We start from the raw sequence: 25,474 nt of genomic DNA, 5'->3' as shown, positions 1-25,474 counted from the left end.
CCTAAAGAAGTGGCCACTCGCCAGAAGTTGGAATTTCTTTCTGGGATTCTGCGACTATCAGCCAAAATAGGGTTTTTCTGTGACTGTCACTTCACTGATGGATGCTTTGTATTAACTTTTATAACCAACACGAGTCTCACAATGTAAACACCCGATGGAGCGGCCAGGACAGAGCAGTGAGTTAATCAAAACACGTGTTAGCTTGTGTGTGTTAGCCATTTATGAAGCTGTGTTGCAGGTAACAAGTAACTTCACTTATTGCTGTGATATTTATATTTCTTTTACTGCTAGTTTTGTATGGGTGGCTTAGCTCGGAGAGAGGGGGCGGAGTTAACTGAATTGTGTGTTCCGGGTTTGCAAAATACCCCCAGATACCCAAATACTTATATTTCTCACAAAAAATAGTACTCCATAGTGGTAGAGGTACAATATATCATATAAATGCCTACTTTACTTTGGGATGGCTAAAATAGCATGATACAGAATTACACATCCTTTAAGATTAGGTATATAAAAGAGTGCATTTTTATTCATGACATATCTTTCTGCAACATTTATATTCATCAGTTAAAATAAAATAATCCCATGGATTTCAGAACTTGTTTGTCTAAGTCCCAACTCCAGGGTATAGCCAGGAATGGAATGGTGAGAGCTAGAAATGGACTGAGGACACGGTAACCTCAACTTTTCATCAGTTGAAAACAATAAATAAGATACACTAACGCTTTAAAACTGGATGGGTTATAATCTGCACAGTAATCTCTATCTGTAATAACAAATTGCAAATCTAATTGTAATTAAAAAGCTTGTCAGATTTGTTGCCCCCCCCCCCCAAATTGTGCAGTCCAACTTCTATCTTCATTTCTTTTGCCTTCACTTCCTCCACATTCAAATGACCTCCAACTGCTACATGCAGCTGTGGACATTACAGTATTTTCCTGGTCACCCCTCCCCCGCTGCACATCTAACCTTTCATATTTAATATACCATGTTAGGTAAAGGTCACCACTGTTTTGGCTCCTCTCCGCTGGTTTTGTTGTGCAATGAGAAACGGGCCCGTGGAGTCCTTAATATATAAATATTTCCATGTTGCTGTCAAAAGCTTTCAAAGGGCAAGGAATCATCGTGCATTTGAAAGTAAGTGCTTAGATCGGCCGACGGGGGTGCTTGATGCTCATATTAATTACTGTAAAGATGTTTGAGCCATGTCTCGCTTTGTGTGGCTGCAGCAGCTTAAAAATCGCCCAGATTGTGTTTCATGTTGTGTATATCTACACTCAGAAATGGCCCACCTGTTCAGTCCACTCATTTAGAGCAGTGGTTCTCAATCCACCATTGCCCTGCTAAGACAAGCTACGACCTAAATAATAACAGGACTTTTAAAAAAATGTAACGTAAAATAATGCACTTTCCCCACAAATGAATGCTGAATAAGTATTATTTCCTGTGTTGTTGCCTCTTGGCCCACGGCAAAGAGATTTTTCATCTCAATGAGATTTTTTCCTGGTAAAAGAAAGGTTTGAATGAATGAGCAATGCCTAAAATGCTAAAATAACAAATAAAAATGACTCAGTAATAGTAATTTCATAGACTCAGGTAGTGCTTTTTTTCTTCTTTTATTTTTTACTATTTTAGAGGAATGTGGAAATGTAGCCTGGGAAATGCTTGAAAACGGTTCCCTGACCCTATTTTGGGTCCTGACACACCAGTTGAGAACCACAGATTTAGAGTATGTTTATTTGTTAGTTTATGTGGTCGGGACAGTGCATGTTAATGAACATACATGGAACTCATGCATGCAAGCAAGCCACACCAGATTGTAGCTGTGGGCTACACACTCTCATTCATCCTGACCTATTGTACATGTTTTTAGTGGTTGGAGAAACCAGAGTACCGGAACCTTAACGTGGTGGAGGGGTTTGAGCACCTGAATGATCCTGGGAGCTCTGTTGTCGGGGCTTCGTGCCCCTGGTAGGGTCTCCCGTGGCAAACAGGTCCTAGGTGACGGGTCAGACGAAGAGCGGTTCAGAAGCTCCTAATGAGAGACCAACAGGCCTGAGAATCGTGAGGACGTCCTTCTGTGGACCCACCACCTGCAGGAGGAGCCATTAGGGGCTGGTGCAATGTGATTTGGGCAACTCCAACAGCTGCCTCCACGACCCGGAAACAGACAAGTGGAAAAAAATGGATGGATGGATGGATGGATGGATGGATGGATGGATGGATGGATGGAAGCCAGAGTACCTGGAGAAAACCTACGCAGATACAGGGAGAACATGCACAGAAAGGCCCCCGGGCCAGGTGGGAATAGAACCAGGGACCTTCGAGCTGTGAAGACTGAGCACTAACCACTGTGCTACCGTGCCACCCAAATGTGTGCGAGTATTTTAATTTTATTTTTATCCTTTGTTTAACAGGAAAGTCCTACTGAGATTAGGAATCTCATTTCCAGGCAATCCTGGCCCCAGTGTGGAGCCTACTGTACATGTTTTTAATGTTAGGGGAAACCGGAGTACACGGAGGAAACCTATGCAGACCCAGGGAGAACGTCCAGGTGGGAATTGAACCCGGGATTCTTGCTGTGAGGCACGAGCTAATCGTTTTTTTTTTTTTTTTTCATCAAACTTGGTCAAAACAACGTTATTATGTTACATTAGATCCAAACTCAACCACTTTTTTTCATATTTTTGAAGCGGCCCTTCATCTTCCACGACTACAAGTTTCCGTTTGATCGTCCTTTATTCTGTCATCATCGCCGTTTCTTTGTGCGTTTGTTTCAAGACTCGGGACTCCGGTTAAGCTTCAAATGCGGTGCCCTCCCTCTCCACGGCCCTCGAATGAGATGGAAACATTAATCAATTAGCCTGGCCCTTAAAGGATCTGAAGCACACGGAGCTCCTCTCGCTCTGAAATTGAAATGGGGCAGACTTTTAAAATCCAGTCAAAGGGCATTTTTCCCAATCTGTCTCTACTCGTTTTTTTTGGTCCGAGGTACAACACCCCCCTCTCTCTGTCTCTCTCTCTCGTTTCATTCTCCTCTCTGAGTTTCATTTATCTGCGCCCCCATCCCCCCATCTCATTTCTCATGTGCTACACAAGTGGAAGGTCGCCGAATGAGAGGACGATGAAGAGCAGGCTTTATTCACCAGAGCACTGGGTATGTGAGGACGAAGGAGGGGCTGTGAAAACATGAATCCGAATCAAAAAGGGGAACATTGTGCAAGACGGAGAAGCCATGTTTGTGTTTCAACTGTGGGTCGCTTTATTAATTTATAAGTGTGCAATGAGGGATTGTTTTTTGTAATATTTCAAAGACCCAGTTGCACTACAGATAAAATAATGGTTTGGGGTTAGGTTTGGCGTTAGAAGCTTGACCAGCCTATTACACTTCTGAAATAGTCACAGCTGCCCTGAAGCTGACCTGGCTGCCAATCCGCGCCAGTGGCCTCTACGACTAATACCAATCCTTTTCACCAGGGTCCTCCAACCTCCTTCCACGTGAGCTAGGGTGAGCTATCGTGGCACGCAAAAATGTCTAACCATTGTCTTTATTCAGAACAGATCACATCATGCACTCTACACACTGAGATCAACATAACAGAATAGAAACTTCAATTGTGTGTGCCTATAAGATCCTTTTTTCTTAAAATTCATATATGATGGAAATGGACACTGTATCGTGATATTATTGTGTCGTGAACTCTCGGGATTCATATTGCTCAGTTGTTGGGAACTCTAATGTGAGCTGTGTAGACCTGTTTATTGTTTGTAAACATTTCAGGTTTAGCTGGAGGCGCGAAGCTAGATTCCTATTTATTTCCATTGTGGCTGTTGTCACAGTAACGATAAACAAATGTCTAACTGTTGTTGGGCGTCTCAAGTGTTGTTCCTCTTGTACTTGCAAATTAAAGGGATATTTCAGGATTTTTGACATAGATACAGACTGCATCTCTGGAATCGCCCATATATGGTCATGTTTGAAAACAGTTAAGGGGGAAAACAATTTGGAAAAAAATCTAAACTTTCTTTAATTATTCAAAAACTACTTTAACAAATGCTGAACTATGGATATAGTTTTCTACTACATAAAGATACAAAGACATGGGGAGGAGCAAAGCGGTTCAACAGCCCATAAATACATAAATAACGGAGAATGCTAACCTGATGCTACATGTTAGCATTGGGCTAATGCTAACGGTTTGCTAGCGCTAGCTGCAACTGCCCTTTTTTCACTTCTTCTGAACAATCTGCTGTGACAAAATATCCATATGGGCCCGATTTACACTTGACTTTACTTATGTGTGATAAATAAGTTCATATTCCACCAGAAAATGGCTAAAAAGAGTGGAAAATTGTGTTTCTCTAAAAATTCTATTTTCCCCCTCGGTGAAGCCACGCCCCCTTCTATGACGAGATGCCGTCTGTATCGATAGGGCCTAATTTCCTAGTTATCCAGAGTGTTGCTGATTTATGGAGATATTTTTTCTTATATTTGAAGAGTTTCGTGGTGCTAGGCTAGTGCAAGGCTAGCGCATTTCTACTGTATCAGCTAGCTTACATTAAAAACAGTCTGACCTGCTCCACAGTGCACCTGAGGCAAATCACTTATAACACCAGACTAACGATATAAATGTCTGTGTCGATAGAATAATTTTTGGAATATTACAGACCTTGCATCACATGAATGATCGCATTTTGAGGGACTATTTTCTAGCACATCACTCCGCCGCTGCGTAGCTTATACAACCACGAAGCTGATGCTGCTTCAGATGTACAGTAAGATCTTTTAAATGCAAAATGGTTAAATTATTCTATCAACACAGACATTTATATGGTTAGTCCTGCGTTTTTAGTGATTTGCCTCAGGTGCTCTGTGGAGCGGGTCAGACTGTTTTTAATGCAGGCTAGCTGGTAGCGTAGAAATGCGCTAGCCTAGCACTAGCCTAGCACCACAAAACTCTTCAAACATAAGAACTGCATGAATTACAAACAAAATATCTCCAGAAATTAGCAACACAAAACACAAAAATCCTGAAACATCCCTTTAAGCCACAACAGGACAACATTTTTTGTTTTAATTTTATACTTAAAATCGCTAGTTCCTGCCTCCAGCTGATGTCACTGATGATGTAAGCAGCGAAAGGGTCTATACTTTTATGTAACAAAACTTGTAAAGAGGTTATGTTACTAGGTGGTGTTCAAGCTGCATATTTCAACATAGAAAATTACTTGCGCATCCACTTTAATTTCAATTTGGAGTAATCGGTGAATCAGATGTTGGCTTTACTTATAAGAAGAGAGGAGACAGAGATTGTGTTTCTATGACTGAGGGGTGGTGAGTTGCCGGGCCAGTCAGACGCCCCTCCTTTCTGTTCAAAGGAAGAACCGTCTGGTCATTTCCTGATTTTACCAGTATCGGTCACTCACAGATAGAGAGGCGGGAGTTCATCGCACCAAGAGACGGAAGTGGTCATCGCACTCTTACACTCTTCTTTCGTCTGTGTTAAATAAGAAACAGCGTTGTATTGGCATTAATGTTCATTGAAAAGGCTTCCTGCAGCTTGTTCCTGGGACATATCCGGCGTTGCTCTCATTGGTTGATGCCGTCTGTCAATCACGCTCAACGAGAAATCATGCTCGCTCCCAGACTACATGTCTTTGATAAAGCATATAGTAGTTTGGCAGGCCAGGCAAGGCCAAACATGCAGTCTGTTATAAGTAGTAATGTATTACAAATTTAGTAGAATGCATATTGACCTTCTGGACCTGAATAATGTATTATGTATTATGTAAGTATGAAATAATCAATTACTACCCTCCCTTTGTTGATCTCAGCAGCAAATCACTCTGGCAGGTTTACGTGTGGACCAATGAGACGATCTTTCCTTTTGCAATCTTACAGACTATCACCTCTAGCAGACAGGAAGATATTATTCTTACGATATCTTGTTCAGTGACTAAATGGACCATACACATTTTATTTGTTTGTAGGTTTCTGTCTGAAGTGAAGGTTGATGTTAATGTTGGTATGCAAAACTTAAATCAGATGGTTTGCTTTGAAGTAGCATCGCCAGACCTACAGATGACCAGTGTTATGAAATGTATTTGTTATTGTGCAAAGGTTTTTCATGGTTGCTTTATAATTATACAAATTAGTCATGTTTTTGGTTGTGGGATGCAGTTTTTGTTTATTTGTTGGACCATGTAGGCTTTTCCTTCAAGATTGATGCTGGTTTTAGTTTTGTGAATAACTTGTATGTATAGCTGCACTTTCCGTTTTTCCCCATTTTTAATCCGGGAAAGTTGGATGTAGTTAAGTAAAAACCTCTGACATCCTGAGTCTTCACATTGATGAATCATATGCACGTTTTGGGTTCCTGTTGTACTGCATTATCAAACGGCAAAGTGAATCAGGGCAGACCATAAATACATTTATTTATTTACATGATTTAAATTGTCACTTCCAGACCCGTGTAGACCGATGGTGGAAAATGCTATGACTCACCACCAAACAATTTAACACATACTACATCATTAAATGAAAACTATTTTGACATGTTCTTATTTTTACTTCCAACATTACACAGAACAGCTACAAAGATATTATTTAATAACCAGAGTATAGTTCTGTAAGAAGCTGTGCTGCAGTTTGTCCAGTGTCGGGTCAGAGCGAGGGTGGGGCAGGTCTCTGATAGACAGTTGTTTGAATGGCCGATTGTCCAGAGGAACAAGAGACAACATAGTCTCATTATTGAAGGTCAGTGGCTGAAAAGGTTAGCAAAGGTTCACTCTGAACAGGCCTTTGTGCCCCACACTGGAATTATTCACTCGGGCTTTAAAACCAGAGAGAGGCTCTCCATGGCCACATAATCATCACAAACATGTTGCCGCTTTATGCATCGCAGTATTTAGAATCAGTTTTGCCAGCTTAAGCATCACCAACAATGTCATGCCAGTTTCTATTACATGTTTGATGTGATTCACTTTGAATGTGTCTAACTTTTATCGCTGTGAGCAACTTTTACAGATAGAAAATGTCTGAGAAATGCTTTGAGGAGACTGGAGTAATTATGGAACTGAAGTGGACCGTTAGAAACAAACATGACATTTATACACAATGAAAAAAAAAAAGTTTCCTTTTAATACTTTATTATATTTACCTAAATGTTTGAACGTTCTGTTCATCAACTCATATCAAGCAATGCCCTGCACATATAGATGCATTTACTTTACTTTGCGTATCAAATGAATTCTGAATGATTGAGTTATGAACAAATCTGCATGGCATGGCGTGAGTTGATTTACTCAGAGAGTCAAATTGACTCCTCAAGCTTATGCACAAATGTCTGAAGCCATTGGGGAGCTACTTGGAAAGAGCTGGAGACTGAGAGCGTCTGGTAACTTCCACGCTACAGGTTGGAAACCTCTGTGTTTGCATAAGAGCTTCGTGCAAAATCGTGACACTCTCTATGCACCTTATGCAAACATAGAGATTTTTTGCTTTTGATATAAATAAAGGCTTAAATCAAGTTATTACATTTGATACAGTCTTATTGAAAAGAGTTGACCTTGTTCTCAAACTTATCCAGGAAAGTGAAAAGGAAAAAAATAAAGCTCCATGTACAGTGTGTTCCCTTATATTGCACAAATGTGATCTCATGAAATAAAGTGTATTGTAAGGCTTTAAATGTCCCTGGATAAGAATGTGCCCTATGTGATTGAAATTACTCTATTATGAGGCAATGTCATTTTTGCTTCCACCTTTTAACCAAATGCCTTTGTTTCGTTTACAGTCTGTTTAGAAGAGAATATAAAGCTATTAGGAATGCGTGGCATAGTTGACACGAAACATCCTGTCTTCCTGAACTGAATTTTAGATTGTGAGAGTGGAGAAGTGGGAGTGAGGAAAAAAACAAAACAATCTTTGTAAATGAGATTCATTTTGTCAAAGTCAAAAGCAAAGTCATATGCATTTAAAAGCATTCCCATCTGTTCTGCAAAGTGGATACAATTTATCCATAATATAATATGAAATACTTTTTCTGCAAATTTGTTTTTTTTTCCGAGAGGTTGTGTTTTGTTGTGAATCCGAAACCATTAATGACTCATCTCTGCCTAATAGGCCAATTGAACTGCTTCCTGTTTACGGTTTACTCTGCTCCTTTCCAAACTTCTAACGTCCTTATTCTAGCTTTAAAAGACAAAACAACAGGCCATGTGATCAATTTGAGCCCCGTATCAGTGGAAATAGGGGCAGTGTTTTAAAGAAAAAAAAAAAAAGGTAAAATCAGGTTAAAAGGAAATGGTCTGGCTGGCATAACATGTGGGTTAGATTAACATTGTGCCGCTACCAAGGAAAGTACTCTGCATGTGAAAGCTTTGGCCTGTTTCGCAGAAGAAACCACATCAATATTTCACATTAAATGACCAACAACAAAAAAGGAGGCGAGGGACTGCACCCGTCACCTGCGCTGAAGAGAGCAAAGATACAAAAGTAAAGACATGGTTCTATTTGTTATGAGAATTAATACAATCTCATATACAACGTTTTCTGATACAAACCTGCACAAATACTCACTGGGTTATTTATTACAACACCTGACAAAGGCATGCTTCACTTCATTTCAAACAAATTTGCATCATTTAACAAACACTAAAGAGACATTATTATAAAATGATTTTGTTACTGTATACTTAAAGCCACAACGTGTAGAATTTTAACCAAAAAAATAGAAATGAAATACAAGCATTTATGTTATGACAGATATTTTCATCATTGAAAAATACCTCATACATGTACAAACAAACATTTATGAGGCTCACCCTTGCTAAGATATTACTGTAAACTTTACTGGGAGTGGCTACGTCTCCAGCTCATCTCCATGGAGATGTGACGAAAGGCAGTAGAATTTGAGATTTAAACAGGTCAGGTTCTCATCCAAGTCCATTCTTTTATTACACTGCAGTAACAGCATTTTCCATGTCATTAGGAGTATGTTTTGTTTTGCCGCAACAGTATAGTCCAAAATGTTACACAGTGTACCTTTAAAGGTGCATTGTGCAACATTGTATGTGAAAATAAAGTTGATATTTGTGCGTATTTGACCTTGTAGTCACCCAGCGACTGTATGAGTGGTCAGCATGGCGCCTTTACTTTCGATCTTGATGGCCTCTACAACGCTCCAGGATCACTTGTTTTGTAGGTTTTCTGGGGAGAGAAAGTTATTGCTTGATATAAATAGAAAATAAGTCTAAAACGAGCCAGATTTAGTGATCATCAGACACTTTATTGACATTTCCTGACTACGCTACAACTGTAAGTCCCCAATAATAAAACAATAAATATTTTACTCCTCACTTTTCCGGGTTTAGTCACTGAGTCACAAGTTCTCTTGTACACGTCATGTCTGTAAAGTCCGAAACCTATTGAGAGCTTGGAAAATTGTGACTTTTTTCCACCTCCATTCTAAACAACTTGTTTGAACACAATAGTCTAAAAGTATTTCAGTATGAAGTAACATGGGGTATGTCAATGGTCGGATAGTAACACTACAGACAGCACTATTGCTATCGCTGTTTATAATTCTTCACACCAGATTTGATTTCATTCATTTTCATTTACCGTAAATGTGACTCACACATCACTTGAAAAGATGTGCGATGTGTTCGCTGGCAGAACCGAGTGCAGCCTCGCTGAAACCTCATGTTAACATTTGAGCTCAGAACAAATTTACGGCAGGTCCTGCTGGGCGACCCATGTGTGGCACGTGTTAGACCTGGTCTGGACCTCGGGGTGCCCTCTGGGAGCACAAAGCCAGGATGGTTAACATGTTTCCAGACTGAGAAAAAGACACAGGAGCATAAAAAGACTTGCAAGACCTTGAGAGTTTTTATGTTGAAGAAAAAAAGGGAAAGTGTGCGAACTGTTCTTTTTTTTTTTTTTTTTTTTTTTGCAATTATAGGAGGTATACAGACTCTTAATTCTAAACAGAACCATTAATGGTCCTTAAGAGTCAAAACAAATACACCTTTAGAATTGCCACTCATTTTGGTTGGGTTCCCTCTGTAGTTGCTAAATATTTACTCACATGACTAATGAATAAACAATAGTAAAGCATTACCTATTTGCCTGTGAACGAATTACAGCGCTCATCAATAAAATTCAGATTTTGTCTTTAGGCCAAGAAGAAGATGCTTACTCTGTACAAAATGGCGTTGACTCACTTCATTTATCAGCTGAATCACCACAAACCCGACTCTTTGACTGTTTACTGTTTTCATGCACTTTGCTCACACTGACAACCATCGGCCGCTGTGCAATCTTTCAAAGATATACGTGAATACGTTCTATTTAAAAAGTACCAAGAACACCCCACCCTATTCTTAAAACACAAACCACTGTTATGTTATTTCCCCTTCGTTCACATTTGAAGACATTGTTCTGTGTGTATCCTGTTGTGTGGTTTTGCACTTGTCCAAATATGTGCATGTGTCCTGTTGCATTGACCAGAGCTGTATGTTTTTCTCTCTTCGAGACAATGGTACAAGGTAATTAACTAGTAGACTACAAACATATATGTAGTTTTATCCATTTCTGATGCTAACTCAGCCTATCGCTAATTTAGCATATGATACATGGAGAATAGTACATATTTTTTTCTTTGCCAGACTAGTGTTAGTTTATCTATTTTTTTTTTTTAAGTTCTCTTAGTTTACATTTATACATGAATGCTATATTCCCACTGTTATTAATATACTATACTTCCCATTATTTTTAATTAGGTGTATGGGTGTATTATTTTTTTTAGTATAATTTAGATTATCATGATCTTTAGCAAAGCACATTCTCGTCTCTCTGCGCAAAGCATGAGCGAACAAAGCATTTATGAATACTGCCCTTGTGCTTCCGGAGGTAACTCGACCTCGTTGGGGTTTGAACTCTGTGCCCTGACCCCCCAATCAATCCCTCCGCGACATTGACCTCTTTCGGGTGCACTACTCGGTCTGGCCAATAGAGGTCGCAGCCTTGTTGACAACTGGGATTGGAGCACCATTATGGACACAAGAAGCGCTCCCACATGACAAAGCTTCACCATGCCTGGAAACCTGGGAACCGGAGCACGGACCTCGTAGAGACGAGGGATCTTTATGCGTTTGCGCATCAGCATCTCCAACATATCGAGGCAATCGTCTCAGCGCACAGTTTCAGCTCGCGTTTTACTTTTGTCTTACTTAAAGCAACTACAGTCGTGCTTTATTTCTGCTTATAAGTGAACTTTGCAGGGATGGTAAACCCGGGCATCACTGCGCTGGACGCACGGACGACACTGGTGTGAGGCGCGGACAACCAACAACACGGACTTTTTTACGCTCCTTTAGTTTGATTCGCAGGGGAAAGGAGAGTGCACCGGCTGAGAAAAGAGAGACAGTGTTGTTGGAGAGTAACAGAGGAGGAGAGAGAGCAGCAGCGCGCAGCTTTTGGCGCTTTATGCCGTCAGTCCGCGGAGCCTGAGATGGACGTCAGGTTTTATCCAGCTCCCCCTTCAAGCGTGGGTTCACATACGTTACCGACGGACTCCACTTTGGACTATTACCACTCCAACAAGGTAAGCACTAAGCACGCTTCTACTTTACGGACAAGCCGCTGTGTGATGTTACATTATGACCCGGCTGTGTTTGGATGTCCGCTGGAGACAAGTGCTGTACTTTCTGCTCCCTGGGGTAAAATCCTAGTGAGAAATGAAGACCAGAGCTAGACTGCTAGTTCCAAAAGTACAGTGAGTTTAAAAGAAATGTCACTACACTTGTTCTGTTCTGTGCGTAAAACTTCATTAAAGCAAGTTAATGAGGATAAACTGAGGACGATCTCTGAAGCTCTGCTGCGCGCACAGCATTGTTGGTGCGTTATACGCACGCAGTTTTTTTGCATATATAAATAATTTACATTAGAGCTCTTTGAAATAGGCTACAATATTTATATCATATTTTTCAATTACAATTAATGTCAAATAAGCTCTATCTAAATGAGCATGTGCATAGTGTAGCCTAATTAAAAATAAGATTGTTTCTCAATTTGACGCTGATAGCAATGTGGTCTTTATGAATGCGAATTATTCTTCATGATGTTGTTTTATTTAGTTTATTCCAGCAAATAAGACTGCTGGAATAAAGCCAAAGTATGCAAACTCAATTCCTAATGTAATGTACGCTTTATATTTCAGCACCCTCATACCTTTGACAATCTAATTAGCAAACATCAAAGTACATTTACAACTCACTATTAGGAAAGAGATGCAATGGAAATAGATGCAGGACATTAATATATGGGGCCATATAGTATCAGCAAACTTGACAAATGAAAGCAGAGTTTATCACAGGGTGCATGCAGGAGGCACACAGCCTTTCAAATGGTTTGCTGCTGTAGCACCTGGAGCAATGCCGGCAGGCTGCTAACATTTGCTGATGACAAAGTGAAACACTATCACACTGTACAATATTTGAATTGTTAATCTCCCGTGTTCATATGCAGTCAGAGAGACGAGGTTACATGATACAAGTACCCACTGCTCCTCGTGGTGCTTCAAATAACTATGAGATGGTCAAATATGAACTCTTCTGTTTAGAGACTGTTGTTTGAACTTGACTATTGATGAAGGAAAGTTTACAGTTGTCACCTTGGGTGCTCTGTAACCTTTTTGTTGCGGTTAGGGCACCTTATCTGTATTATGCACTTCTGTGGCTGGCACACATGCGAATGTAGTCGTCAACTCAGTCGCAGAGGATATGTCAAAAATCAGAATTAGATTGCTCTTTTATAGTTTTTGTGTGTATTTTGCTACGACAAACTGATAAGAGGTTGTTGGTCTGGTACAGTAGTTCAGGTTCAGGTTTCAGGTGTGGCATCATATAACATTGTCATTATTAAAGTAATGGCTTTGACAACGATGCAAAGAGATACAGCAGCTCCATGGCTGCAGCCACTACATAACTGGAGAGTAATGAGGCAGCGGCTGTATGCGGCGTTTTGCCGATAGTTCATCTTTATGACAGTCTCATTTCTGGAGCTGGGAGAGGTTTCAGCTAGAGGTTTTGACCCTTTGGAGTTATTCAATGTTAACAACGGGTGACTTTGCTTTGCTGCAGGAGAAGACTTTTTTAGTTTTTATTTATTTTCTTTGGTCGAAACAGTGCATGTTAATGAACACATGAGATATGCATGTAAACACTAAAATGGGATACTTTTCATCCGTTGGCCCACACTTATAATACAATAGTCTGGCCTCAGTGGGGACCCTGTTGTACATGTTTCTAGCAGTAGGGGGAAATGCAGCACCTGGTGGAAACCAACGCAGACACAGGGAGAGCAAGCCCCACACGAGGAAAAGTTCCCACCTGTCTGGGGAATTGAACCCGGGACCATTTGCTGTAAGGCAAGAGAAGTAAACCTCTGTGCCCTTAATATATTTACTCTAAAGTATATAATTCATTTATTACTAGAAGCATAATGTGATCCTATTTATGTGTACAGCATTTAATATTAATTGTTTGACCTGATATGATTAGAGTAAGAACTATTGTGGATCTGTGCATTTGCCCTTAAATAAGGATGACTGATTTGTATTGCCTCTATATTCCAAAATGCTAATGGCTTGACTGCTGTCTGGCATGTCTTCACTTTAGATAAGAAGAGATTAGAGAACCTCATACTCCTGTTTTAATGCTGTCGGGGGGGAAAACAGTCATGATTTGTTCCATTTGCTACAAAGCACTGCCCCTGTAGTCGTACATACCCTGCATAGTTTTGTTCGAGTAGCGGGTATTTATAGACGTGACTCATTTCATAAAGCATTTTTCATTACAGCTGTGAACATATAGACTATTAATGGTCCCGCGGTCTCACAATAGAGGCCTCCTGATGGGTGTAGATCATTTACACTTAAAACAGGAACAGCGTATAAATAGCTGGTGTGATTATGCATTACTGTACCCCATAAACACATTCATCTGCAAGCCAGCGTTTAACTAAGTGGGACAGTACACAAGGCCCTTAATATTCAACTGCATTCATTTTGGCTTTGTGAGAGTGAAGAATGCTCCTTCGTGGTTAGGTGCACCAGGATGTGAGCATTGTGAAGGGCTCATAATTAAGGGAGGCGTAGAGTTTGAAAGGTGAAACCGGCTCGTTCATTGGGGAAAGTGATTGACAGATGCCGATTTGCACTATAGATCGTGCTGACGGCAAATGCCAATTCAAAACTTCCTCCAAAGTGCTTAACCTTTCATGGCAGTCCTTCCCTAAATGTTTCCAAATAATGTTGCCCATGTGCCATATACTTTATGTTTGAGCAATAATGCATATTAAAGCGCTCTGTTTCACCTGCTGATGTCATGAGGTGACGCCAGACACGTTCTGATCATTTCAGGATGTTTTGCTCAGATCTACATATTTAACCACTCAAGTCTATGTGCTGGGGACGCACATTCTGCTCAATTATTGGAACCAAATAATCGGTTACTTTATCAAAACAAAACAGTTAACCCCAGGCTTTGATGTCATTGTACAGGGCAAGATTCTTTTCCCCCTCCATAGTAATCATGAAACAATAAGAAGTTGAATTATTAACCAAAGTACAAGTAACAGGTTTGTTCATTAACTTATTAAAGGGGATGGTGTGTAAGATTGGAAAATGAGGAGAGAGGGAAAAAACATTTCAAAATCAAGCAGTCAGCGCCGGCTCCAGAACATCAGAGTTTTGACAGAGATTCTACCCATTCAAATACTGTGATGTCACTAAAACTGCACCCCTGTTTAGACCCGGGCCTGCTCCCTTCTCCTTTCCTGATTGGACCTGACTGGTTCCCATTGGCTAAAGTGTTGGGATTCTGTGTCACTGCTGAGGTCAGCAAAGGGAGGGACTTTCAAGAAAAAAAAAAAAAAAAAAAACGGCAAATATGCGAGAAAAACCCCCATAAAAAAACTCTAAAAAACGTTAATCATTTCTGAAAGTTACTGAACCTACTTTTTTCTCAGACTCATTAGCCAAAAATGCCAGTACAGCATTTTTTACTAAAGTTGCTACTTCCGGGTTTAGTGTAGCTGCTGCGCCGAGTCGGACGTTAGCATTTTTCTAAACCCGGATGTACCGATTTTGGTAAATATTACTTTTTTAGCAGTAGATACAGCATGTTTGGCTAATGAGCGAACCCGGAAGTAGAGCTGCGACGTCACCACTTAACAAACGTATAGACTGTGTTCACGTGACATCACAGCGCCTGTAGTTTAAAATTGATGTTTTAACTATGGTAACTGTCAAAAAGCAGATTAGTTTATACGTTTGTTAAGTGGTGACATCACAGCTCTACTTCCGGGTCCCGAGATGTTCGAGAAACTTCAAAAAACTCTTTAATACCACAATCAATATTTTGAAGAGTTACTGAACATACTTATTTATCAGGCCCATTAGACAAAAATGCTGCACCTACTGCTATAAAAGTAATATTTGCCAAAATCGGTACATCCTGGTTTAGCGGATAGAAATGCTAACGGCGCAGCAGCTACGCTAACCCCGGAAGTAGTGATATTAGTAAATATTACTTTATAGCACTAGGTGAAACATTTTTGGCTAATGATTCTGAGAAATAAGTATATTCAGTAACTCTCTGTTGAGTTTAAGAAATATTGATGGTTGTTATTAAGACCTTTTATGGTTTTTTTCTCGCGTATTTGCTGATCTGCTAGGACCCGGAAGCGGAAATCGTGACGTCACACTTAAACTAATTGCTCATTTCTCTGTCATCCCACAAAAGTTCACAAAGTTCAAAGTCATCTCTTCCAGCACATATGAACTATGGGCGAATTATTTCCTCATAAAGGCTTCCAAAAGTGGAGACAATATTCAAAAACATGAGCGGGATGTTGGCCAGTGTCAGCCTATTATTTACCTATTATTTAATATTACTTACCTTAGGGCAAATCACAGACCCAGGTGTAATATTTTTCACAATATTTTACATTTGTAAAACACAGACTATCACTTTAAACTTCCCTACTATGGGCCCTGTGCATTATTGTATTTGATTGACACTGGTAGTTGACGTTGATTGGTATAGACGCTTTTCTGTCAGTCCTTGGGCAGCTGTGGCTATGCTAAAGTAGCTCATCAACCACACATGAAAGGTGCCATAAGGTTCATTAGTGACTTAAGATAAGTCTCTTCTTACGTTGTTTAAATCCCTTTCCTACAAACGCACCTATAACGTTCATCTGACTGCTGTAAATCCCATTATTATGCAACTGTACATCATAATTCCCCTAACAATCCTATTTGTGCGATTATTTCGGTACGGGCCCCGCGGCTCCGTTGCTCATGTCCGCTCCGTCCGAGCTCGCGCTGTCCTGCCTGTGCACAATCGCGGTGAGTCATCTTTACTTTTCGCCCGAGATTTCTCCTAATCTCTGTGAAGACTCTTGTACGAGCGGGCTGAGTGGGAGGCGTGTTTGTTCGGCATACACCAGCGCTACAGGCCCCCTTCTCCACAAATGCCTGTTGTGGAGGGAGACTATTTGTCAAATGCGTTACGACTTTGTGCATACCCTCCGGCAAACTCACTCCGCTCAAATGAAGTTGGATAGATTACTGTTGCTACTTTCTCTGTCTCCTCCTTTTCCCTCCACTCGCGTAATTATCCCATAGTTTTACCGCGCCATTATAACTCAATGGTCTGCAGATGTTATTGAAAGCTGTATAAATGTCTCGTGTTTTTTTTTTTGTGTGTTTCCTCTATAATATGATCGCAACTCATCCGCTAAAGTTAACACAATACATCGTCAAAAGCGGTAGACAAATGTCGCACTTAAAAAATTGAAAATAGACCAGCGTGATATTACACAAATTCGTGGCGTCTTGCAATTTCATGCCCCAACTTTTGCTTTTGTGGTCTCTTTACAAGAATCACTGTTCTTAAGTCCCTGGTTCATATTTTAAGCATGTTCGTATAGCTTTTTTTTTTGAGAAACCCGACGTTTATCCGTGGCCAGTTTTTTTTTTTTTCCGAGGGAGCGCATGTACCACTTTCTTAAAGCAAACCTCGTCCCATTTCCCTCTCCGTCCGTATCATTGTATTAGTCACGGAATACTTCAAAGTACAGACCAGCGAAAATATTCTCCTCTTCGAATCCTCCAAATGCGCTTTTTTTTTTTTTTTTTTCTTCATGCCCTCCTTCCTCAAAACATGACCGTAATAGAAACGGCGGCTGAAGCTCGCACACAGAAGTTAATTACATGGAGGCTGTAGCATTCTTGGTTGGACTGGACAGCATTCACTTTTCTTTTTTTTTTTTCGTCTTTCTGCCCATTCATAACATTCTGCTGACTAGCCAGTCCGTGCAATAACCCAGTGCTGGAAAAAAAAAAAAAATGTTAACCCTTGCGTAGCTCTAGGGAGGAGGCCTATGTTTGCAAATGATTGGAAGTGTCAACATTTCTATTTCCGAGATAGGGTCAATTGTGGAAGGACATTTCATTTCAGCGATTTCTGACAAGCATTGTGATTGCGACTACATTTGCACTGTAAGGAAACTACTGTGCATTTTAAGCATGTCCAGGCAACCTTGACTTTCCTGAAATATGAACTACTAACCTACGTATTTAGAGGTTTAAACTACAGGGTTGGTTTCGTATATTTTAAGTCCCCATGGAAACATCAGCCTGGCTAGCCACCCACTCCTACTTCAGGTTCAAAAGCGAGAGCAAGAACAGCCACTCACAATAAACCTGCTTATTTTCTCATTGATCCAAGTGGGAAATTTTTTAAAACGCTTCTCCAGTCCCATATCAGAATGGACTTTATAAATTCTCTCACCTGTTTCGCCTAGACACTCTGAGTGCCGTGTTCGGAGGTCGTGATCCTTCATTTCTCGCTATTTTCCCAATAAGGATGAGCGATGTCTTGCACAAATCAACGAATAGTTCAAGAAAACATCACAGAGAGAGAGATACTAATGGGAAATCACAGGCTACGTGTTAAAAACATTATGCTCGATGTAGTACCTGACTGAGGAGGACTATTTATCTCAGAGCTAACGGCTAGTATTAAAAGAAAACACAGCCACAAAAATTAAACAACTAAAAAATATTTACGCTAAAGACAGGCCCATTATTTTTTGAATAGGCTCATTCAAAATCTTGCCGCTATTTACATTTTTATTTAGTATTCGTCGTTACCTTCAGGACAAAAACACTGTGATTAGCGCAAAGTTTCCTCCTTTGAAGTCTTTGCTCATTGCTCATCTAAACTTTCTCTAATTATTCAAAAACTACTTTAGCAAATGCTGAATTATGAATATGGTTTTCTACTAAATTAAGATACAAAGACATGGAGTGGAGCAAAGTGGTTCAACAGCCCATAAATACATAAATAACGGAGAATGCTAACATGATGCTTCAAGTTAGCGTCATGCTAATGCTAACGACTGCCGTTTTTTCACTTCTACTGAGCAATCTGCTGTGAATAAACATCCATATGGACCCGATTTAGACTTGACTTTATTTGTATGTGATAAACAAGTTTATATTTTGCCAGAAATTGGTTAAAAAGAGTGAAAAATTGTGTTTCCCAAAAGATTCTGTTTTCTTTTATGACACAAAGCCGTCTGTATCTATATCCCAGGCATCCCCAACTAAATCAATTTGAGGTCCGCAAAATTTTCTTTCAGAACTTTCGACATCTGTCCAGGGTCCGGACATATGCAGTCATTGTTCTTGGAAGTGTTGAAACATGAGCACAGGTTGTGTATTTACATAGCAGAGCTGCTCGATGAATCAATAATTTTACCATTTTATTTCAATGTTATTCAAACTGTTTTTAATTCAGCCTTAGAAATGAAGCATATTGAGAGGATGAAAAGGCTTTGGGGTGCGGACTAAAGCCTCTGGAGGTCTAGATTTGGACCCAGGTCCGCCAGTCGGAGACCCCTGATATAGCCTATTGATTTAGCAGAGGATGCTGCTGTTTCTCAGTCTTTTGTGTGATTTTAATATACATTTTTCGTGTTTTGCTACTAGTGCATGTTGGACGGACCGTACGTTTCTCTGATTTGTGAATCTTCTCCATCAGGCCTGTCAGAATTTACAGGGAAAAGACCATTGGCCAGGTGGTGTTGTTGACAATATATTACCCAAAACAGTTGCAACTTTAGCGATTTTCAAATTATAACCGAGATAAAAACCAGTATATAGTATTTTGATACCACTGTGTTCAAACTTCCATGTACTTGTGTCTTCTGTCTTCTGTTTTCCCCTTCTCCGCTGCTAACTTCTTGTCTGATTTACCTTCCCAGCAGCAAAGTCAAAAGGTTACAGTGGGTAGCTGGATCGCCCACGGCTGATTGTGTCTTTGAGTTAATGATAAGTAGACGCTGTATAATGCTGTTCTCTGGGGCTGCTCTAAACCTAACATTGTTCCGTGAATGACAGTGAAGCCGGCTATTGTGTTTCTGTATCGCTACGGCAAAAGGATGAGATTCGCCAAAACATTATGATCAAAATTGTGGTGTGAATGGATTGCAGCGCTTTTGGGTTGTATTGTAATGAAATGTGTCCAAAAATAAAATAAAAAATCAATACTCAGTTGGCAATGTTGTAAAAGTGGTCTGGACATGTTTGAATGTGCTGTGATAAAATTGAAAATATACCAAATAACGTTCAGCCAATTGCCAGAAAGGTGAATTCAGATTCGATAAGAACGTGCTGTATGATTGCTTGACCATTTGCAAAACTGCAGTTCTTGTTGTATGTTCCCCCCTCAGCTGTAGTCAGTGTTTGTCTAAAGTCCATGGAAGGAACCGTTTCTCTGTGAGTGAAAAGAACATTACATCGAATGAATGAAAGCCTATAGACTCGGTGCATAAAATAGATGCAGCGTGACTGATGTGGTAATTGTAAATGCAGATTACTGTTCAGAATGCAGTGAGAACGAACATCCTATAGGCTGCCCTGTTTTTGTGTTTCTATTTTTGGCTCCCCATGAATTGAAAATCAACCTACAGACAGACACATAGAGATGAGCGACGGTTAGTCACATCAGCGTTACGATAAAGGATGAGCTACATTCGAGGGACATTGGTAATGATTAGTGAGAGCAAGATGGTCCAGGGTTCAGTTCCCGGATCGTGTAGAGATGTGTGGATTTTGCACGCCATGCCTGTGTCTGAATTGGTTTGCCCCGTCGGCCCAAAACATGCACTACAGGCGAATTCTGCAGCCAGGCACACTTGACACGAATTTAGCTCAAGATCTGCCCGAATGCAATGAAGGCTGGGTCAGATGCAGAAGAAAATGTGATGTTTGAGGACTTTAAAGTGCACCTTCTGACTTACAAAGAAAAGAAGAGAAAATGGCCGCGGCGTAAACCTTTTGGAATGTTTATGTATTATTGCCATTTATATTTTGTTTCAATAAGAAGCAATAGTGCTGCAGCCCGCCTCCTGACTAAAACAAAGAGGCGTGAGCGCATCACTCCTGTTTTGTGCACCTCACACTGGCTCCCTGTCAGCTTTCGTGTTCAATTTAAGGTTTTGTTGATTGTCTTTAAATTTCTCCATTCCTTGGGCCCGCCTTATTTGAGTGATCTGCAAATTTGCTTCAAGGAGTTCAGCTTCCCGATGGCCTTGTGTATGAAACGGCTCTTCAGTCGACTGGACCTGACCCGTAGATTCCGCAGTCTCCTCCCTGAAGGCCCTTGAAGAGAGTGTGTGATGGGTCCCTGGTGAAAAACTTGAATTGAAAAAATTACATTTAATAGTGAACATTAAAGAAGAAGTAACTTGCTTACCTTAATTAATTATGGGGTCTTTCATCTCCCCCGGTGTCTCTGGCCAGAAAACCACAATTGCAACTTTCCCTACTCCGACCCAGAGGTGCAATACACACTAATAGAATCACGAAGAAGAAGCTAACAGGCTAGCGGGCAAAGCTAGCTCCGGGCCAGCGCCACTTAAACAGTATTTACAGCCAAGTTTGAGCAAAATAAATCATCACCATTGTGTAATTGGGTTGTGGCACAATGTACAATATCCCTCTCTCACCTTTGTCTTTTCTGTCATTATAGTATTTACTCTCACGGACAATTAATGAGTAAAAGACAAAATCGCAAAATGCTACAACACCTGCGTTGGCGCTTATGGCCTCTAGGGGCATCAGTTACTTAGTTCTGCTTTAACAATGAAACTGTTCAGATGTTCAATGCCCAAACAAAAGAAAAAAATGTTTTTGAGTGGAGGAAAATACACATTAACCCATATAAGAAAAAAATGTATCCATCTTTGCTGAATTTGTACAGCTTAGTTCATTTAATTCATCTCCTGTAGTGTAGGTAACCAGTGTTCTCTCTTGGTCCCAAGCCCAAATAAATGAGGCTGTCTAGCATAAACCCATGCACAATCAATATGTGAATTTCTGCCTGAGGGCATAATTATGATTCGCCCTGGTGCTCTTTGGAGAGAAATACAGAAATGAGCGTTTCACAAGAGTAATCAATGGCCTCGAGAAGTACATTATTACTGTGAACGCCGTGGATTTATCCCCGTCCTCCCTGCGTAACGTGTACAATAGTGAGGGTCGGAGCTGTACTGCACGGCGCTGCCCCGCTCCACTTTATAATGTGGAGCAGACGTGAGTCAGAGCTACTAGAGGTGTAAAGAGGGTCATAAGTCATGTGCACCTCAGAATAGATCGTAGAGTTTATCCTGCCTGGTTAGCTCCTTAATCACCCTCCTCTGCAGAAGTCGGCTATTTATGTCCATGATTGATTACTTTTAATGCCCAGATTTCAGTCGTGACAGCGCATTTTTAAAATCGCTTTCCCAATATGCTTTTTGATATACGACTATGGTGTGAATCCTCTTCCCCTTTTCATGGAACTATATACATTAGAGTTTTATATTACTGTCATTTGGCATCACTGTAGGAACATTAGTTACGCCAAGTGGTTAAGTCTCCCCAAAGCAGTGTTTTAATGGCTTTTAAACCCCCACAAACACACAAAAATCTCCATTCCGTCTTATTTTCTTTAAAGCCTATACACTGGTTGATTATTTTTGTTTCGGTTCATATTTGAGTCGTCGCTCAAATGCTGTGGGATCCGTTCAAAAATGTCCAGGAGCACTAACAGCAAACTGAATCTTAAAAACATAAATCGAATGCCATTATGTTACTATATCACCGACGACAAGCTGCTTTTCTGACATTTCTGATATGAAATACAATTGGAGGAAAATGTTGACAGGCCATTGGGTATTTCAAAATATCCCGGCCTCGGCTAAAATGTCCAAATTGTTTGTCATTGTTCTCTCTTGAATTTGACGAGTGAATTAAGGGTTGTTTTTCTTTTCTTGTTTTTTTTTTTTAATACTTCTCACCCAAGAACATTTGATCTTTTTTTTTTTTTCATGATACATATTTCTAAGAGCATACAATATGTTCCTCAGTTCCAGTAAAAGTTAAGGTTTACTTCTTTCCTCATAGGCTAATTTCAGTTTGCTTTATTGTCAAGTCTGCCATGTAAGTTGTGCTATTCTCAGAGTAATAAGAACACAATATTGGGCAGCAGAAGGGGAGAGTTCAGCTCTCATGGCAGCTTGGTGGATGAGGCTGCCCTTCTGTCAGTTGGAGCTGGATCAAGAGTCCACAGTCTTTTCTCTCAGGATCGAAGGACAGGTTGGAGTTTTCTCAATATGAAAATATTTGTACACAATGGGGTACAGCAGGTAGGAAGGGGGAGAGTTCAGCTTGCATGACCGCCTGATAGCAGGACTGAAGAGCAGTGTTAATTTGACAACATATTTTCATTTAGTTTTAGTCTTAGTCTTTTGACGAAAATGTAATTCAATTTTAGTCTAGTTTTAATCGACTAAAATTGCAAGTAAATTTACTTTGCATTGATAATATTCATTATAATCATATTTAATTTTGTTCCTCTGCTTCATGGAGCTGCTCCACATGAACAAAGCTCAGAGCTGATCCTTTGGCAGTGACTTTACATCAGGGGTGTCCAAAGTTTGGCCCGGGGGCCAAATGTGGCCCTCAGACCAATTTTTGGTGGCCCTCTGCCTTCTTGCTGAATCGGTACGGTATCAGAGATGGTACTTTTTATTTGAAATGTAATAATTATGCACAATTCTAACCTAACAGGTAACATTTTATTGTGAGACAGAGCTGGCATAAAGGTTTAAAGCATAAATACAGGTATGGGGCACAATTTAAACCTCTGCTAGTCAAAGGTTTGGTGGCACTAACCACCGATCTACGGCCCTTCACCCCGTGTATGCTTCAATATGTGGCCCCCCATGAAAAAAGTTTGGACACCCCTGCTTTACATGATCTGAGGCTCTTTCAGACGGTCAATAGAAGTTTGGATGATTTTAGTCTCTCCTTTTCATTTTTATTTAGTCTTATTTTAGTCGACTAAAATATCTGGACATTTTAGTCATAGTTTAGTCTCATGAAAAACTTTTAATTTAGTTTGAGTCCAATTTTAGTCGTCAAAAATAACACTTTGACTAAAATTAAGACTGAATATTTTAGTCGACGAAATCAACACTGCTGAAGAGGCCGATGAAATATGACATCAGATATAAATAGTACAGGTAAATAAATGATTAGAATTCCATAGTGTCGTATCACAGATGCTGGTACGTGAACAATAATTATAATCACGGCTGCATCGTCACACGTCAAATTTGTTTAGTCTTTCGATGTCGGATGAAGTGCTTGTGGCCCGCGTTAAATCACATTAACCCGGATCATGGTCGGGGCTCCTGAACGCCTCACCAGCTCATGTCTGTTTTATCCGCACCGCTTGCATAAAGCTGCCCATAGTGAGAGTGCGTTAAACTGTCCTCACCTTACTTAACTCAATAGCCTCCTGGCTTGTCGGCTCCTGCGCTGACATTCACTCATAGTTTTGATTGGAACAACGTGTTTTTGTTTTTAACAGTGGTCCACCTCAGAATGTTCCATCTGAGGAACCACCTGTAATTCGGTAAAAGAGAAATTTGGAACAGCTGAACTAAGTATTAAACCAGGTAAAACCAGGTCTAGTCTAAAACAGATTTAGGGCTTTGCGATATATCGATATTTAAGATATATCGATATATTTTTAAATGAAATATGGAATTAGACCATATCGCATATATCGATATAGTTCAAATTTGCGCTGTAATACTTATTTTATAGTAGGTCTGGGACTAAATATCGGATCGGACTGGGATCACGATACTGTGTGCTGCAATACCAAGTACCAAATCTTTATCAAGTATTGCAATATTTTCAATACTTGTGTTTGGAGGCATTTTTATCATCACTCCTTTGTTTTCCAGTTCTTTGTTACATTTTGTGCTAATGCACTTTTCAATCTAAACACTTGTCAATGGCCAAATGTCAAATTGCATTTGGTTCATAAACTTTGGACACATGACTTTTTACACATTTTAAGGTAAACATATCACGTGTTTTAATTGCTTACTGCATCGCAATATGTATCGGATCGCCCACTCAGTATCATGATATGTATCGGATCGTGACAAAAGTGGATCGTCCCAGCCCTATTTTATAGGCTATTTTTAGATTTTTTAAATTGAAATGTGCACCTTATGGAGCTTTGTTACACAGTGTTTATGTCAACATGTTATGGTGAGTTTTCAATTAAATTACTTGTATTTGGCTTTGACTTAACATTTCATTTCACAGCTCTCACTTTGCGGAAAAAATATTGGATTATTTATTACATTATTATTTTTATATTCAACCTAAATATATTGGAATATGACTTTTGGTCCATATCGCCCGACCCTTAAACAGATCAATACCAGGATAAACCGTTAAATCGGACTGAAATGAAATGAAATTAAGGCCAGGCCTATGCCAAGCATTAATAACCCAGGACTTAATCTAGACTATCATAAAGTAGTAGCTAGAAAAGCAAGTGGGTTATTAAAGTCTCAAAGCCATCATAACTTAAAGCATACTTTCAAGTAGTTAACTGTTGTAATGCAACAAAATGAAAGCTACTTTTGTTTCAAACCAGTCTTTAGCAAAGTGCTCTTAAGTACCACCAGGCTGAGCGATGTGAGAGAAAAAAATGCATATTTGATAACTCTCTTTAATATTGCAATAACAATATTACAGCCGTATTCTACAAAACCACATCGACACAGTATATTCCTTTACATTCAAACAATCATTGTGTCAAATCAAGGCAACAAGTCAGAAATAATAATAAACTAGGATCAAACAAGGTTAAAATTGAACTAAATTAGGAAAATGATGACTAAATCTTGCCCTTTTTTTTTTATCATACGTGTGAATCTCAAATGGAATAAATCTGTGGCTCTGGATTTGCATCACCCAATATTGCGTATTATCAAACAAGAAGCTTTTGCACCCCCCAACTTCGAGCAGCGCAGCCCCTGTCTGTT

At 39.9% G+C, this 25,474-nt stretch overlaps 1 protein-coding gene and 1 long non-coding RNA gene across 3 annotated transcripts in view; one reads left to right on the top strand and one right to left on the bottom strand.

Annotated features, from left to right (window-relative positions):
• Window positions 1-21,119, bottom strand: part of LOC306980135 — an 857,770-nt gene extending 836,651 nt beyond the window's left edge. Inside the window, exon 1 of the long non-coding RNA XR_013793998.1 lies at window positions 20,897-21,119. This is a non-coding gene — a long non-coding RNA (uncharacterized lncRNA). The remainder of the gene's footprint in view (window positions 1-20,896) is intronic.
• Window positions 11,074-25,474, top strand: part of tox2 (TOX high mobility group box family member 2) — a 206,171-nt gene continuing 191,770 nt past the window's right edge. Inside the window, exon 1 of one of the 2 annotated variants that reach the window (XM_079579282.1) lies at window positions 11,074-11,606. In XM_079579282.1, the coding sequence (XP_079435408.1) occupies window positions 11,514-11,606 (93 nt within the window). In that variant the 5' untranslated portion in view covers window positions 11,074-11,513. The remainder of the gene's footprint in view (window positions 11,607-25,474) is intronic. The other variant, XM_079579283.1, reaches the window with a different exon arrangement.

This window comes from Gobius niger (genome assembly GCF_951799975.1).
Source record: "Gobius niger genome assembly, chromosome: 20".
NCBI classification, from domain to species: domain Eukaryota; kingdom Metazoa; phylum Chordata; class Actinopteri; order Gobiiformes; family Gobiidae; genus Gobius; species Gobius niger.
The sequence above is the reverse complement of the archived record's forward strand: the minus strand, read 5'-3'. Positions and strand labels throughout refer to the sequence as shown.